This window comes from Barbus barbus (genome assembly GCF_936440315.1).
Source record: "Barbus barbus genome assembly, chromosome: 23".
Taxonomy (NCBI): Eukaryota; Metazoa; Chordata; class Actinopteri; order Cypriniformes; family Cyprinidae; genus Barbus; species Barbus barbus.
The window spans coordinates 733,439-751,966 of NC_136751.1; the positions used below are offsets into that span (position 1 = coordinate 733,439).

General features: G+C 36.6%; 1 protein-coding gene across 4 annotated transcripts; it reads left to right on the forward strand.

The window, feature by feature from the left end:
• The first annotated feature begins 1,242 nt into the window (after positions 1 to 1,242).
• Positions 1,243 to 18,289, forward strand: LOC306842546 (ubiquitin-conjugating enzyme E2 Q2-like). 4 transcript variants are annotated; one of them, XM_079373481.1, is made up of 13 exons: positions 1,243 to 1,633; positions 4,443 to 4,547; positions 9,513 to 9,635; positions 10,179 to 10,235; positions 10,334 to 10,468; positions 12,052 to 12,136; positions 12,209 to 12,269; positions 12,371 to 12,461; positions 14,366 to 14,424; positions 14,602 to 14,650; positions 14,960 to 15,055; positions 15,190 to 15,256; positions 17,109 to 18,289. In XM_079373481.1, the coding sequence occupies exons 1-13, from the start codon at positions 1,475 to 1,477 to the stop codon at positions 17,138 to 17,140; spliced, it is 1,119 nt and encodes a 372-aa protein (XP_079229607.1). In that variant the 5' UTR covers positions 1,243 to 1,474; the 3' UTR covers positions 17,141 to 18,289. The 4 variants fall into 4 exon arrangements, with proteins under 4 accessions (XP_079229607.1, XP_079229604.1, XP_079229606.1 ...); XM_079373478.1 differs by having other exon boundaries at positions 1,271 to 1,633; positions 10,331 to 10,483; XM_079373480.1 differs by having other exon boundaries at positions 1,271 to 1,633; positions 10,331 to 10,468.
• The last annotated feature ends 239 nt before the right edge of the window (positions 18,290 to 18,528 follow it).

An 18,528-nucleotide genomic window follows, 5' to 3' on the forward strand; every position in this document is an offset into this window, starting at 1 on the left:
AATTCCTGTTTTATTAGACTATGTCAAATACTATCAAAATAAAGTACTATCAAAATTACAATTGAATTCAAATATATTTCTTAGTTAATTAAACAATGATGCCAAATATTATCGACAAAACTTTGACTATTACACATTTATCATATTATGTAATTATCCTAAACAGAACTTATTAGTTATTATTATAATGATTGTTAAACCTTGCTGTGTTTATAATGAATAAACATGGGAAATAATCATTTGAATATGTTTTTTTCTATTTGTAGGAATGATTATTTTAGATAAACCATAATCAAAATTAAGTACTAGCAAATCTGTCAAATAAAATCACATAAAAAACCCTTAAATTAATATTAAACTGAAATAAAGATGTCATATATATATATATTAGTGCTGTCAAACGATTAATCACATCCAAAATAAATGTTTTTTTGTTTACATAATATATATATATGTGTGTACTGTGTATATTTATTATTTATATATATATATATATATATATATACACACACATACATGTATATATTTCAGAAAACTGTTGTTTATATATTAAATAAATTTATATATAATATAAATAATATTAATATAAATTTATACATGTAAATATGTTCTAAATATATACTGTATGTGTGTGTATTTATATATAAATAATAAATATACACAGTACACACACATATATATATTATGTAAACAAAAACATTTATTTTGGATACAATTAATCATTTGACAGCACTAATGTATATATATATATATATATAATCATTTCCCAGAATTATCATAAACTGAAATTATTAGGCTACATTATTATGGTTAATGGCCATGCAACACATTTTTAAGAATATTTTGAATATGTTCTACGGTGGCTGAGAGAGCTCAACACGTCTGCTTTGAAAGCTCAGCTTTAGTTTATTTTAACATCCTTATTATATGATTCCTTGGCCTTGTTTTTAATTTATTATTAGCCTAATATACTGATGAAATGCTGTGAAAGGTCAATATATCAAAAAACAAACACAAAACAAAAATCGTTTACTGTATATACACACAATTATTGTATATCATTTTTTTATTTTTCTTTGTTTAAATGTATTTTTTTTTTACCCATAATTCCTGTTTTTTTATGAGATATGTTATAGATAAACCTATATGCCCTCAAATGTTATTTTTACAAATGTTGTGAATTTAATTTGAAAGCTCAGACAATAATAGGCTTATAAACCCAAAACAACAACAAATAAAGTTTCCTCTTCGCGGTGCATGCTGGGACAGCGGGTCCTCCATCTTTAAACCCCAGAGAAGCACAGCTTCCGCTCGGCTCTACACACACATGCACATTTATGACACAATAAGCTGGATCTGCTTTGAAGCGAGGTGTCGGAGCAGCTTGATCTCATCCACAGAAACATCGCGAGAGCTCTTCTTCTTTCGTCCATCGCTCCGTTTTCTCGTGTCTCGCTCCGGAGATGAGTAGAAGATGTCTGTTTCGGGACTGAAGGCCGAGCTGAAGTTTCTGGAGTCCATTTTTGATCCGAAGCACGAGCGCTTCAGGATCCTGGACTGGAAACCAGACGAGCTGAGCTGCCAGTTTAATGTGACCGGAGACCAGCTGCTCATCATCCACTGCAACATCACGGTACTCCAGCGGTACTCTGTGTTCACCTGACGGTCTCTGAGGGGGGGGTCTGTGTTTACCTGCTGCTCTCTGGGGGGTCTGTGTTCACCTGGGGTCTCTGAGGGGGGTCTGTGTTCACCTGGGGTCTCTGGGGGGTCTACAGCATTAGAGCTCTGGCCGGGCTACAGAGGCAGCCCCTGATAGCTGGCGCTAGTCATCTGCTCTCATTATCATCTCCGTGTTGACCTGCTCTGTTTACTGAGAGACTGTGTCTGGGGGAGGAGGGAGGATAGAAAGTGCGCACTTCGGTGTCCATTATTGACCCAGTTCCGGCGGCTTGTTTTATTAATATTTCCGGATGCCATTTTCTGTTGCGCGAGAGCGACACTGACGTCATATTACAAGCCTAGTGTGCACACTATCTAGACTGCATGCTGTCAAATTTATGCAATAGTTAAAGGAAAAGTTAACCCAGAAATTAAAATGTGCTGAAATGTGTTCATCCTCAGGATCATCTGAGATCAGGATGAGTTTGTTTCTTCATCAGGTTTGTAGAAATGTGTCTCTGCATCAGTGTCTCAGCAATGGATGCTCTGCAGTGAATGGGTGCCGTCAGAATGAGAGTCCAAACAGCTGATAAAAACATCACAATAATCCACACCACTCCATCCATCAGTTAACATCTGGAGAAGACAAAAGATGAAACAACATTCATTAAGATGCTTTTACTGTAGCTTCTGTCTAAAATGCATAACATTGCTTTCTGCCGGCACCCATTCACTGCAGAGCATCCACTGAATGTTACATTTCTCAAAATCTGATTTGAGGGTGAGTACATTTTCAGCAAATTTTCACTTTTGGGTGAACTATTTCTTCCTTTAATGATGCAGTTATTTTTTTAATTATATCTACATTATAATTGAACGGGTACTATTGGAATAAACAAGTGCCAGCTATAAACCAGATCAGTGCATCTACATTCAAATTAAACCATGTGTTCAAACTTAAATTCATTTATTTCTATTTCAATATATATGACTAACTAATGGGCTACACATCAGACCGTTTTAAGCACTCTTATCTTATCTGCATGAAAATAAGCAACCCTTTCTTAACACATTCTTAAGCACTGAATGCCTTTAAAGACCAGAATCAGGCTGGAGCTTCTCTGTCGAGATCTGAATATGTCTGATGGGTTTGTATGGATCTGAATATGTCTGATGGGTTTGTGTGGATCTGAATATGTCTGATGGGTTTGTATGGATCTGATGGGTTTGTATGGATCTGATGGGTTTGTATGGATCTGAATATGTCTGATGGGTTTGTATGGATCTGATGGGTTTGTGTGGATCTGAATATGTCTGATGGGTTTGTGTGGATCTGAATATGTCTGATGGGTTTGTGTGGATCTGAATATGTCTGATGGGTTTGTGTGGATCTGAATATGTCTGATGGGTTTGTATGGATCTGATGGGTTTGTGTGGATCTGAATATGTCTGATGGGTTTGTATGGATCTGATGGGTTTGTGTGGATCTGAATATGTCTGATGGGTTTGTATGGATCTGATGGGTTTGTGTGGATCTGAATATGTCTGATGGGTTTGTATGGATCTGATGGGTTTGTGTGGATCTGAATATGTCTGATGGGTTTGTATGGATCTGATGGGTTTGTGTGGATCTGAATATGTCTGATGGGTTTGTATGGATCTGATGGATTTGTATGGATCTGATGGGTTTGTGTGGATCTGAATATGTCTGATGGGTTTGTATGGATCTGATGGGTTTGTGTGGATCTGAATATGTCTGATGGGTTTGTATGGATCTGATGGGTTTGTGTGGATCTGAATATGTCTGATGGGTTTGTATGGATCTGATGGGTTTGTGTGGATCTGAATATGTCTGATGGGTTTGTATGGATCTGATGGGTTTGTGTGGATCTGAATATGTCTGATGGGTTTGTGTGGATCTGAATATGTCTGATGGGTTTGTATGGATCTGATGGGTTTGTATGGATCTGATGGGTTTGTGTGGATCTGAATATGTCTGATGGGTTTGTGTGGATCTGATGGGTTTGTGTGGATCTGAATATGTCTGATGGGTTTGTGTGGATCTGATGGGTTTGTGTGGATCTGAATATGTCTGATGGGTTTGTGTGGATCTGAATATGTCTGATGGGTTTGTGTGGATCTGAATATGTCTGATGGGTTTGTATGGATCTGATGGGTTTGTATGGATCTGATGGGTTTGTGTGGATCTGAATATGTCTGATGGGTTTGTATGGATCTGATGGGTTTGTATGGATCTGATGGGTTTGTATGGATCTGATGGGTTTGTGTGGATCTGAATATGTCTGATGGGTTTGTGTGGATCTGAATATGTCTGATGGGTTTGTGTGGATCCATATTCACACTGAGAACTTATAACAAAAATATTATGCATGTTAAGAAAATTAATTATTTTAAAGATAAATCACGGTCGCACCACCGGACTTTTTTTTTTTTTTTTAAAGCTATGGCCAGTTCACCTAGATGAAAAAACACTAAAATCACTTAATTTAAAAGTTTAATATGAATTTATATGCGCACAACATTCTTAATGTTTTAACAATTGCAATAGATATTAGTTTGCTTGTCAAATATCCTTTAACGTCATTGACCCAAATAAATCCAGCAGGATTTGTTTACAACATTAAGCATTTCTTGAGGAAATTGGTCTTGTCTAAACTTTTCCCTGGTCGTGCACGTCAGCTTTACAGTATCGCTTTGCACTATGGGTAATGAGGGCTCATCTCGCTGTATTCTTGCTCATCCCCTGCCCTCTGGTGTTTCAGGAATCCTACCCATCCACGCCGCCGATATGGTTTGTGGACTCCGATGACCCGAGCCTGACTCAAGTGCTGGAGCGTCTGGAGGAGGTCAGGAGGAGCAGCACACTGGTAACAACACTTCTTCATCTGTACAGCAGAATAGGGTTGGGAATCCTCACTGGTTTCACGATTCGATGTCACCAAGCATCACGATTATATCAGATGTATTTTGTGCATTTTTATCAAATTATATAAGCAGGCTACTTTTTAAAATTATTAATAAGAAAACACTAAAATTGTTAAGAATTTAATAAACTAAATATACAGTGCCCTCCAAAAGTATTGGAACAGTAAAGACAAAAGTGCTCTGTTGGCTGTGGAGTCAAGACATTTACAAATATGATTAAAATATGAATATGAGACAAAACTACAGAATGTCACATTTTATTATTAGCTGTTTCAACACATACATGTTTTACCAAATAAAAAGAACAGCACTTTTAGAGTTCATCCCTCTATCTGATGTGAGCAGAAGTATTGGAGCAGTTGCCTCACAGGTCTTTCTTGATCAGCTGTGTCCTGTTGCATTAATTCTTCAGATATTAAAAGCAGGGAATGTGTCGTATCGGTTATATCCATTACTTCTGTATTCTGAATCTTGCATTCGATGATGACACACACAAACCAGGATGAAGACCAGGGAGCTGACTTTGAGAGAAAAACAAGCAATTTGGATGCTAAAAGAAAAGAGGAAGTCAGTTAGAGCTCTAGCAAAAACAAAGGGCATGGAGAAATCAAGAGTTTGGAGACCACCAGCAACCAACAACGACCTGATCGGCTGAGAAAACAACAGTAGTTGATGACAGACAAATCATACAAGCTGTGAAAATGAATCCTAAAAGACGTGTCTGTAAAATCACCAACAACTTCCAGAAAGCTGGGGTGATGCTCTGACAAACTACTGTCCTCAGGACACTTTGACACAGAATTACAGATGCTACACAGCAAGATGCAAACCTCTGACCAGCACCAAACATAGAAAGACAAGATTAGAGTTTGCGAAAAAGCACAAAGGTGAGCCAGAAGAGTTTTGGAACTGTGCTTATGGACCGATGAGACAAAGATGAACCTTTATCTAAGTGATGGGAAAGTGTGGAGAAAAAGAGAACTGCAATGATCCCAAGCATACAGCCTCATCTGTAAAGCATGGTGGAGGTGGTGTCATGGCATGGGCATGCATGGCTGTCTCTGGAACAGGCCCTCTCAACTTTACTGATGACTTAATGTATGATGACAGTAGCAGAATGAATTTGGAAGGGTACAAAACCATCTTGCCTACCAATATTCAAGAAAATGCCACCAGATTCATTGGGAAGTGCTTCATATTGCATCAGGACAATGACCCAAAACACCCTGCAGGTTCAGTCAAGGAGTTTATAAGAGCAAAGAAATGGAAAGTCTTAGATTGCCCAAGTCAATCTCCAGATTTAAATCTGATTGAACATGAATTTCAGCAGCTGAAGAGGAGAGTAAAGGCAGAAACTCCCCAAAACAAGCAACAATTGGGATCGGCTGCATTAAAGGCTGGGAAAAGTATTTCAAAGGATGAGAGCAAGAGTCTGGTGATGTCTATGGGTCACAGACTCACTGCTGTGATTGTGTGCAAGGGATCTGCAACTAAATAATAGCTTTTAATCTTTTATATCTGCTTTATGTTCAACTGTCCCAATACTTATGCTCACATCAGATAGAGGGATGAACTCTAAAAGTGCTGTTCTTTTTATTTGGTAAAACATGTATGTGTTGAAACGGCTAATAATAAAATGTGACATTCTGTAGTTTTGTCTCATATTCATCTTTTAATCATATTTGTAAATGTCTTGACTCCACAGATTTTGTCTGTACTGTTCCTATACTTATGGAGGACACTGTAGCTTGAAAACACACAAGCAAATATAAAGTAATAAAGGAGGAAATGATGCAATTGTGCACTCATGATTTTTCTAGAATAACTTTTGCTGCTAAATTATCCACTAACCTAGTTTATAATAGTATTTTTGTCATAGATTATGATTATATATTTTTTTCACTTGTTGTCTGTATTTAGTAGATCATTTAACACACAATAGAGTGACAATCAGTTCAACACACAGAGGAATAGAAATTCTACATTGATTAAAATCATCGGATTGGAATCAGCCGATACTCAGAATTTTCTGGATCATATCGGCTCTGAATAAATGGCATTGTTGCATCACTAGTGGAAGCACAGTCAAGCAATGCACGCCGTGATTCTCTCTAGCGCACACTAGTGCCAATATAAGCTTGTTTTTTTCCAAAAATGTGGTCAGATCAAGAATTTAAATTTAGCGGGGGTGTGTTTTTTTTGTTTTTTTATTAACACTGGCATCAAACACAGACTGAAACTCACTCTTCAATATAAACCGACTAAATAAATGCTCAGTTTAACCTGAAGAAATGATTAGAGATGTTTATAGTATTGAATACTAAAATGTAGTTCTCAAAATGATGATAATATAATTTTTAAGGAATATCATACCAACCAAGGTATTTATTTTGTATTGGTGTTTTAATTTATACAGTTCTGTTGTCCAGTATCTTATTTGACAAAAAATTAAAATGTAGGCAAGTTTCGTTGTAGGCAATTTTAATTTGATTTACAATTTAAAAGATTGTGAAAGTTGTATTTGTTCATTTCATTAGACACCATTTTAATGGTAAATTTGCATGGAATCATAAAACCCAGAATATTAAAACAAAAAACATAAGAAATAAGATGTATTTAATGGGGTGCTAAATGAAAAGGTATCTACTATGTGAAGTTTAATTGTCAACAAACAAGATATACTTGCATTTGTTCTCCAGGTTTAACAAACATGCATTTCTATCCCCAGTACTGGTCAATAAAATATCAATATTGTATGATACGATAAGAAATATCGCAATAATATCTTCCAGCACTTTTATTGCAGATCCTTCCTTCCTTCCTTCTCATTTGAAGGTTGTGTGTGACAGCAAATCACGTAATTTGTAATATCTTCCGTGTGTGTGATCTCAATGATAGCAGAGCAGGTGTTCATCACGATGCTTTGAACAGCACTAAACGGTGATTACCAGCCTAGCTACGCTGTAATCGAGTAGAGCGTTACACAACACACTAATTGCTGTAATATGAGCGTGAGCTCGGACCTACGAGTCTCTTTGAGCTGGGCTTTTTTTAATCTAAAGCTTTGCTTCTGTCTGCTCTATTTATTGTCTGTAATAGATTACACACAGGACACACAGCACACTTCATGCCTGATTAAAACAGGACAGTGGACCTCCACCCAATCATCTACATCTAAACTCTGTGTGGAGTGAAGGATTAGTTTATTTTTATGTGTATTTGTTCTCTCAATCGTTGTCTTCGCATGTATCAGGTTTGACATCAAAAAATGGTATGAGAATTATGATTATGTGGCTTCTGAAGACTAAATATAGTGCACCATCAGTGTGTTTGAGTTGGACGGTGTTCAGTTATCTTAAGCTGTATGGAAAAGAGCTGCTTTAACATTCTGCTTAACTTCTCCTTGTGTGTTCGTGGAATGGGTTGAAGAATAGTAATTTTAGTAGGGAACTCTCTGACAGCCAGATGTTTTCTGATCATGTGGAGCTCCATTTGCACGCAGGCATTTGATATAGCTACAACATAAACGCATGTAAACAAATGCATTTACACACGAGGTGCTTCTGTTTCTGTTATTTAATAAGATATTTTATTTATGTAATATAATGGCCCTTTTTCACATTTCCGGGTTTCTCTGCAGCGAAGGTCGTCATAGTTGGGTTATCTTGAAGAGCAGTGAATGGGAGAGTACCATAAATATATTGTTTACATTCACATTTGCTCAAATAGCAAAAGAAAAACTCCACGATGATGTTTTCATGACTTTCAAAAAAGGAAAACATTGATAGAGACTGATAAGGGCGGTCAGAAGAGAGAACGATGTTAAATGTAACATCCCTCCCGTAGACGCTGCATTAGAAACACCCTCGCATTAACGTTTACTAGTGGGGTTTTAATGCAAAGGTGATATAATACAAAGTATAGTGTTATAAATGTACATGCATTTAAAAAATATATATATATATAAATATAAAACACTTTTGAGGATTTACGATGCTGATAACCGTTAAACACAGCAGGCCTGTCTTTTTTTTTTTTTTTAACTAACATCACTAACAACATTTTTTTAAAGATTTTAATGATTTTGTAAATGTTTTTGAAAGATGCCTTTTGCTCACCAATTCTGCATTTATTTTATCACAAATATAGTAAAATTGTGAAATATTATTAGAATCTAAAACAGCTGTTTTCTGTGAATATCAACAGTAATGTATTCCTGTGATCTGCAGCTGTATTCTCAGCATCATTACTCCAGTCTTCAGTGTCACATGATCTTCAGAAATCATAATAATATACTGATTTACTGCTCAACAAACATTTCTGATTATTATCAATGTTGAACACACTTGTGCTGCACAATATTTTTGTTGAAACCATGATACATTTTATTTTTCAGGAATCACAGATGAAAGAACTTTTTTTTAATGGAAATCTTTTGTTATAAATGTCTTTACTGGCACTTTTGATCAATTGAATGCGTCCTTGATGAATAAAAGTATAAATTCTTTAAGAAAGTCTTACTGACTCCAAACCTTTGCACAGCAGTGTATGTGTATTTTTAAGTTGAGAACCCTTCAAAGCCGCTGATCTGGCTGCTCTCTTTATTTCTGTCAGCTTTTCATTACATACAAGTGAAATTTCATCAGCTCCTGTTGTCTCACCTCACCTGCACTGATGACTTAAAGAGGATCATGTGCACAAAGTACCCATCGAGTCCTGTTATTCTAACCTGAGAAATGCAACCAAATCTTGATATGCATGTCATTAACTGTTCATAACACTGATTGGGGCCTGATCAATATTTGACCCACATTTTCAGCTGTCTGTCACGTTGGGTGTAGTTTTTGGCCCTAGCTAGCTTTTCTGCCCCTGCTGTGTGTAATGCTCTTGTGTGTTTGTGGTTTCAGCTCTTGCAGCAGCTGAAGAGGCTGATCTGTGATCTGTGCCGCCTCTATAATCTTCCCCAGCACCCGGATGTGGAGATGCTGGACCAGCCTCTCCCTGCAGGACCCGTCAACCAGGACAGAAAGGTCAACCGCTGCGCTTGAGTCACTCTTGCTTTCTTAAATGCTCATTTAGTCAAAGTCCTCAAGCCAAACCAGGCACTAGGACTGGCACTAGGCCAAAAAAATTAATATTTGACCAATTCTCGTGGTTTTTTTTTTTTTTGTAGTTTTTTTTTTACGATTTTTAACTAGTCAACTTGAAAATGTAACTACAGCATGATTCAAGTACCTATTTCTTTATTAACCCTCTAGTTAAAGACAATTCTATTCCAAGTGCAGCACACATGAAGCTGTCAACATGATGTAAATGTTAAACAAATCACTTGTTAAATATCTGTGAAGAAAAGATGCATGAACTATAACTATACATATTGTACAAACTTGTCCTATACATTTGTGTCCCTGGAGCACAAAAGCAGTCGCTGGGGTATATCTGTAGTAATAGCCAAAAATACATTGTATGGGTCAAAATTATCATTGTTTTGCATGACATGCAACAATATTAGCAGTACATAGAGTCGGCTTGTGTTTTCTGCTGTGGTTTAACATGAATGTTTTCTTCTGTAGCTGGGGACGACAGATGAGGTCACATCAGAGGAGGAAGAGGAAGAAGAGATGGGAGAGGTTTATGTCTGTCATTCATGTCTTCTGTGAGGTCGTGAGCGTCTCGCTCTCTCTTTATATATGTGTGTGTGTGTGTATGTGTGTGTGTGTGTCAGCAGGACATTGATCTGGAACACTACGAGATGAAAGAGGAGCCGGTGGATGGGAAGAAGTCTGAGGATGATGGCATCGAGAAGGAGAACCTGGCCATCCTGGAGAAGATCCGCAAGAACCAGCGGCAGGACCACTTGAATGTAAGTGCTCACTCGGTAAGGGGACTTTCCTTGTGTTTGGGGGCTGATGGGGGTCAAATACAGGCTTTTGTTTCACAGTCTGATTAGATGGAGATGTGATGATTATGCAGAAGTTTGGTTTGATGTTCATTTTGAAATTAAATGTTCATGGAGTGCTCTCCTTCTGGTGGATTTAGCTGTTTTTAATCTAAAGTGTGTGTATGTATATATGTATGTGTATATTTGTCATCTCCCCAAATGTGTCACTACCGAAACAATAATAATAATTTATTTAGAAGGGTTATATTGACCTATTAAGATTTTGCTTTCATCTACATTGTAAATATATTTTTTTGCTATTTTATAGAATTTTCAGAGGTGAATCAATAACAATTACAATTTTTAACAATATTTGATATTCAATAACAATATATCCTGTTACTGCCTTTATCCCTCATGTTGTGTTCAGTCATTTTGACCAGGAGATGGTTTTCTTTTCCCTGAAAATGCTAGTTAATGTTATGGCTTTGGGCTAAGACCTACTAACTGTGCTCAGACATGCTATAACAGCTACACAGAAAAATGTGGATAATTTGTGTACCTTTTTAGAATATTTTTCCCCATCTCCTATGCTTCTTGTTCACATCTGTGACGACGTTTAACACTCTTCTGCGCTGAAAACAATTTTGATATTTCCAGTCAAAAATTACCAGCCTACAAAAAATGTCTTGTAAGTCTCTGATTATGCTATATTATCACCAAATATTGGATTTGATCTTTTTTTTTTAATCAATTGTTTTCTTTCAATTAGCACCGGTTGTCTTTCCTTCTAGAGCTGATTGATCGTAGGCCTCATGGATCTGAGCTGATGCATCTCAGTTTTTGAGTGAATTTATCCACAAATAATGTTTTTTTTCACTCAAAACTGACGTTCATAAGCTCAGATCAAAGTTGATAAACAGATTAAATCCAATATTTGGTGATTTAATATGGCATAATGAGATATTTTTGAGCTGTTTTTAAAAGGCCAGTCATTTTTGATGGGGAACGCACAATTATGCAGAAGACGTTCAAGATTTGAAACTGTTACAGATGTGAATAAGGAGCATATCATTATAAATCTGACATGTCAAAAACAGGTGAAATGTCTTTTGAACATCACAGTATTTCTCATGGAGACTGTTTTGAAAAGGTTTGTAGCAAAGTCAGTCCAGAATCCGTAAAATGCATGTTAAACATTCTTGGTTTTTAGTTATTTTCACTATTGTGTATTTTAATCTTGATTTCACCATATAAGCTCGCATGCATTAAAGGACATTTGCCCATCAAAAGATTGAAGAATTCAATAATGACCATATCATAATCAATAGTGCTACACATTTAATTTGGTAATTTGAGAGAATTTCTGGATTGTTTTTAATAAAAAACATAATGTAAGCTTCATAAGACCTCAATCAAATAAATATCTGCTGAAAATATCTCACCAGACTTTCTGAGAGGCCTTTTTTTACCTCTCATTAGCTGAAATGAACTGGATTGATTTGAGTTCATTTGTACGCTGTCTGTGTTATGACTGACGGGGTGTGTTCTGTCGGGTCCTGTAGGGCGCCGTGTCTGGATCTGTTCAAGCGTCAGATCGCCTCATGAAGGAGCTCCGGGAGATCTACCGGTCTCAGAGTTATAAAAACGGTAAGGTAGCTGTGACTGTGAGTGACCGAATGACCGGCGCCACTCTCTGATCTGATTTATTCTCTTCTCCAGGCATCTACTCCGTGGAGCTGGTCAGCGACAGCCTGTACGAGTGGCACGTCAAACTGAGAACGTAAGAGCACAGTTCCTCTGGGTTTCCACCTTATTGCTGAAGTTTTAGGGTTGGTACAGTTTTCAGGAAGCTGAAGGTGTTTGTGCTGCTCTTGTGCTCAGTGTGGATCCGGACAGTCCTTTACACAGTGACCTTCAAGTGCTGAAAGAAAAGGAAGGGATGGACTACATCCTCCTCAACTTCTCATACAAAGTGAGTGAGACCAGACCAGACCAGGGAAAATATTCAAGTCTATCATTCTTTTTTATTCTCTTATATATATGAGAGAGGGATAGTTTTCACACATAGTAGTAAAATGTGTTTTAAATAAAGCAAGCAAGTGATCTGAAGAAGGTGCAGTGGACCATAAAACCAGTCATAATGGTCAATTTTTCAAAATTGAGATTAATACATCATCTGAAAGCTGAATAAATACGCTTTTGTTAGGATCGGACAATATTTGGCTGAGATGCAACTATTTGAAAATCTGGGCCTGTATTCTAAGAATCCTTTCAGAGAGCTCCTAATTTAGCTTAAATATTTCTTATCTTAAGAGTGATTCAGGACCAATCTGAGAGCAGCTCTGAGCGAGGAAAAGACAAAAACTGTGATCTTAGTGAGGAGGCGGGCTGACCCCGTTGCTAGGAATGACACAGTCTTTTGAAGACTATGATTGGTTTGTTGTCCAAGAAGGAAATACGTAAAAGAGCGCTTTTAAGAGTAGGGTATATTATAAGCCTTCACTTTGAAATTACAGGCGGAATTTTTTCTGTTTTACCGTGTTTTCTCTCACTCTCACTCTCTCTCACACTCACACACATTATATATGTATATATACTCTTTATCTTTTATTTACCATGCTGTCATACCGTATTTTATAGGAAATGAACAGAAACATAAGTGCTGTAACAGACCCAAATCATCACTGCTGCATAGTTGCATTTTTCCGGTTGCCAAATATGCTAATGTAGTGATTACATCCATTTCTGGCGCTACGGCATATCAGCACGGTGTTGGAGATGTTAGCGTGTCTTTAATAAGATCATCACAAACATGATCCCTGCACGATCTAATGTGTAACGTCTTATTAACTCACTCTCATGCATTGTGTGCAACACATTTCTTCTCCCTCTTCATGTTTCGTCCATTTTCTCCGCTGCTAAAGAAACTCTTAAGCCTCTTAAAAGTCCTCGTCCGTACTCCTAACAATTTTGGACCTTAAGACCTCTTTTAAGGGTTAAGATGCTTTCTGAATTCTTTACTAGGATCTTTTCTTTAAATTTAAGAGGAAACACCCACATTTCTGAGAATTGTGTTACTAGGAGCAACTCTCAGCACTAAAATGTTTCATGAATACGAGCCCTGGACTCTGAGGGAGCAAACAAATCTGAATACTGAGAAAATCTCCTTTAAAGTTGTTCAAATGAAGTTCTTAGCAATGCATATTACTAATCAACAATGAAGTTTTGATATATTTACGGTAGGAAATTGACTAAATATCTTGATGGAACATGATCTTAATATCCTAATGATTTTTGTCATAAAAGAGAAATGTATAATTTTGATCCATACAATGTATTGTTGGCTATTGCTACAGATATACCTGTGTTACTCATGACTGCTTTTGTGCTGCAGGGACACATTTATTCTGGCAAAGTGTATTAAATATTTTTTTGTTTTGTTTGTTTTTTAGTTTTTTTCATCCAACAAGTTACTTAATTTTATTTACTTTTAATAACATTTTTATTGTATTATTTGGGGTTTTATATATATGTTTTTAAGGTTTATTTCCTGGTTCATTGTAATTAAGAAGGTGAGTTTTACGGCAGTGATTCAGACAACTGTTGTTTTTACCTCCAATAATCATTCAACCTCATTATTGTACGAATACTTAACACTTTTAAAAAGGTTTTTAACCAAATAAATCCTTTTTTTTTTTTTTTTTTTTTTTAGAAAAACAAAAGAAATCTTAAAACATTTATAGTTTTATTTTTAAATGACTAAACCTGGCTCTCGCCATGAACATGGCATTACAAGTAAACAGAGCTAGTACTTCTCTGTGAATGTAGGTTTTATTCTTTCTCTGTAATAAAGAATCTGTTCTCGTCTGTCTGCAGGATAACTTTCCCTTCGATCCTCCGTTTGCACGCGTGGTTTCTCCGGTCCTGTCTGGAGGGTAAGAGGCTTTTCTGTTTATTCCTTATGTTAGGGGTATTGTGTTAATATATATTCTTTTGACTTTGGGTTGCATCATTTAGAATTGGAGTTTGTATAATTCAAGTCTGAAATGCTGAATGCTGATTATATAAAGATGTGAAGGAATCCCAGTTAACCGGTTGTGGTGTTATTTTAGGTATGTTCTTGGCGGAGGAGCTCTGTGTATGGAGCTGCTCACTAAACAGGTGTGTTTGTGTCAAAGACACACGATTCATAACTTCCTTCTGTACTAAAGATGCATTTAATGATCCTCAACCTGACTAAAACAGTCATATCAGTCATGTTGTTTATGCATGCATTTGTCCCTAATGTCCACTTATAATGTCAGGCAAGGTTTTGAGACGCCAAATATTCAATGTTTTCAAACTGCATCAAACTGCTGTATTTATGCTGCTAGTTACTGCTGTCTGTTCGGCTAATGCTCGTGTGTCAGAGGGTTGTTCTCGTCTCAGTTGTGTGTGTTTGTTGACTGACGCTCGTGTGTTTTCTCTCAGGGCTGGAGCAGTGCCTATTCCATAGAGTCTGTCATCATGCAGATAAATGCCACTTTAGTCAAAGGAAAAGCAAGAGTGCAGTTTGGAGCCAATAAGGTAAAGTTGCTTTTGTCTTTCGGATGCAAGTAGCTGATAACTTTAACTGCAGAGTAGAGCCTAGAATGAACATTTTTCTGTAAATACTGTTATGACACGCTTGTCTTGTTTTGGTTTGTCTGTGCTGTTTGCAGAATCAGTACAATCTCGCCAGAGCGCAGCAGTCGTATAAATCCCTGGTGCAGATCCATGAAAAGAATGGTAAGAACTACACAGTTGACAAATGAAGCTCATATTCATATCTGCTGATGGAAAACATCAGGTGTAGATATTTCCATTTTAATATCATAAAAACAGTTCTTGTATCGCTCTTGTAACAAAAGGTTTGCCTAAGATCATCTGATTTAACCAGTTAATGACCAAAGAGTCATTTGTGAGTTTTAAAGACCATGAAATGATATGAGTGTAGTTTTATTTCCTGTTGACATATTTCTGCTGAAACAAGTATTTATTTATGAAAAGTCTTTAGTTCATGAAGCATTTTAAATAAGGTGACTTGCTAAATGTTTGTGGTCCATTTCTTAACCCTCATAACGCATTTGGGGCTGTTCTGACCATAAAAAGATGGTTATAATTTTTTATTATATTGGTGTCAAAAAGTTCTGTAAAATATCTATTTTGTTGCTAAACATGGATGTCACCCATTGATGAGTCATTGCAGCATCAAAAATGTGTCACTTTACTGAAAGTGAAAGTTTGTGCAAGTAAAATTAATTTAAGATTCAAGATTTGTATGTCTCACACTCAATTATACAATTAATTATTAATTTATTTAGTTTGAAAACTTTTTGGAAATAAATGTATGTTTCATACATTTGGACAATTTATTTCTGCAATCATGGAATTTAATTAAATCCTATGCTTTCCAATAGGGTTAATACTACTAATTCACTGATTATAAAATAATTAAAACATAATTTGATCTAGTATGGTGTTAAATGAGAAAAGTATTAAGTAGACATTAAATAGTAACTTTAGAAATAAATATTTGATTTGATTTAACATAACATTTATTACACAATCGTTTAGGCGACAACATCCCGACATCAGCTATGGAACATAAAAGAAGATAATTAACATCTCAGTATTGTTCTTCATGTAATGTAAAGTCACTGGTAACCAATACAGCTTCGTTACAACAGTCTTCACAATACCTTCTTTTGTGTTGCGCTATAGAAACTAAGTCTTACAGGTTTGAAACAAGATGACGGAGAGTAAAGGACTATTTACATTTTGTGGTGAACTATCCCTTTAATTTTTTTTTTTAATGTATATAATACTCTAAATAAGAAACTAAAACTGCCAGCAGGTGGCGGTAAGATTCTTTGATTCGTTCATTAATTGATTCGTTCAGACGGCTGATTCATTCAGGAATGAAGGCTCTCTCTATGAATGGGGCTTTGAATCATTGATTCACACGATTCATTCAAAGAGCAGGTTCCTTCAGAAATTAGTCTTGTGGACTATGTAAACATCTTTTATGTAAAATATCTCACTTTATTTACTAAATAAAAAAAAACAACATGCATTTTGTATGATCTCTCTTATTTTGTTCAAATTATGCACAGATTCTGCAAGGGGTTCACAAACTTATGTGTATATATAGTATCAGTATTTTGTGCTTTATGCATATGAAATTAAGAAAATTCTAAATGCTGTAACATGGAAATAACATTAAAAAATTAGTATTTTTGTCATTCAGTCATTAAGTTGCTGATCAAATACATTATGGTTTTAGATGAAAAATATAAAGTTGTAGAATAACATTGTTACATAACAGTTGTTCAGGTCCAAACAGATCCACAATACAAGAATAGAAAACAGTTTTGAATGCATTATGAGGGTTAGGAAGTATTTTAGGAGTGTGTGTCTGTGTTTTGTCAGCTGGCAGCTTGTGATCTGAAGCTTCTTCAGGAAAGTGTTTTATTTGTGGATCTGAGCTCGTGCCGTCTGTGACTCTGCTTTGATGTGGATTGGTTTTGTCAGTCTCTGTGGATGAAGTTTCCCGAGTGAGTGTTTGCTGTATAAATGTGTGTGTGTGTGGTTTTCACAGGCTGGTACACACCGCCCAAAGAGGACGGCTAGAGCCCAGCATCCAAACATGGACAGAGTGTCTTCAGATGGACATCTTTCTGTCACTGCTTTTCTCCTCTCATCCCTCGTTTTAACCGGAGCCGCTTCTTCTGACACTTCTCTTTCCCTGCGAGTTAAAACGGCTCGATTCGACTCCAGTTTGACCCTCTCAGACGATGCCATGATTCCAGCAGAGCGATGCCAACATCTGCCACAGAGCCCATGCACAGCCTGATTTTCTGCAACGTTCCTCCATTTGTTTTGGTTGCATACTCAAAAAAAGTTTTTGCCATGTTCAGTCAGACTTCACTGTTGTAAATGAACTCCACGATCAAGTCCAGATGCGTTTGGATGAATGAAAGAGCAGCAGGAGCTTCTTCTGTCTTCTGTTTCTTCATGACTGCTGATGTGAGCGGGTTTGATGTGTTCATGCCACTGCAAAGCATTTCTACCAGTCTTGTAAACCGCTTCTCCCTCCCAGTATGGCCAACAGAACTGTCTGGATTTGTAGAATTGTATTTACCGTGTTTTTGAAGCCCCTGCAGTCTCTGGGTGAAGCTGAGTGAGCAATAATGCCTTAAAAAGGAGGTAAAAGGAAGCGAATGAGCAAAAGTTAGTGTTCCTCACAATCGTCTGCAGTATTTCTGTTCAAACCGACATCATTAGAGATGGATCTGATGGCTGTGAACACAAGAAAACAGCCCTTCTTTTGTGTTAATATCCTTCAGAAGCAGATTGATCACTCGACTCTGTTCTCGTTCCGCTTCTTCTCCATTGTATCAGTTTTACTCTAAAAGCACTGGGATTGATCAGCTGTGTTCTTCAGAATCACACGGGCCGATGTGAACCGCTTCACTGCTTCATTTAGCTGAATTACAGAAGTAAACGACACCACTCTGACATCAAGCTAGTTTGAATCCACAGATGTTCTTCCGGCTCTGAGTGTCTGGAATGAGAGGTGAATGGTGACTGATTCTCTTCATTCATTCGTTCAGACGGTGGAGTGTTTGATGGAGAGGGTGGGAGGCTTCGATGTGTTACGCACTGTCAGCATGCTTCGGTTTTATTGCATTTTTCCCCCATTGTAAGTGTAATTTTGACCATGTACAGTACGATTTGTAAACTTGCATCAAGTTTATGAATAAAGAATTTTAAGAAATACATGAGTGTCATTAAGTGTTTAATCACAAGTGAGAAGTTTTACACAATTGAAATTCAACTGCATTGCTTCATTTTTAGTCATAATTGTGAGCAATGGGAACATGTTTTGTTTCGCAGAAAGACATCGAATGTTGAAAAAATTCCGTAAGATTTTATTTTCAGGCATTTGTGAGGAAGAATAAATGCTAAACCAAAAATAAATGCATATTCCTAATGCTTAGATTGATTTTATCTAATAA

Bases quoted from the DNA above. Each gene is read 5' to 3' on its own strand.
- LOC306842546 (XM_079373478.1), top strand. From the start codon at position 1,475: ATGTCTGTTTCGGGACTGAAGGCCGAGCTGAAGTTTCTGGAGTCCATT. The intron at 10,484-12,051 runs GTAAGGGGACTT...CGGGTCCTGTAG, and splicing joins TGAATGTAAGTGCTCACTCG to GGCGCCGTGTCTGGATCTGT. The intron at 15,257-17,108 runs GTAAGAACTACA...TGGTTTTCACAG, and splicing joins GCAGATCCATGAAAAGAATG to GCTGGTACACACCGCCCAAA.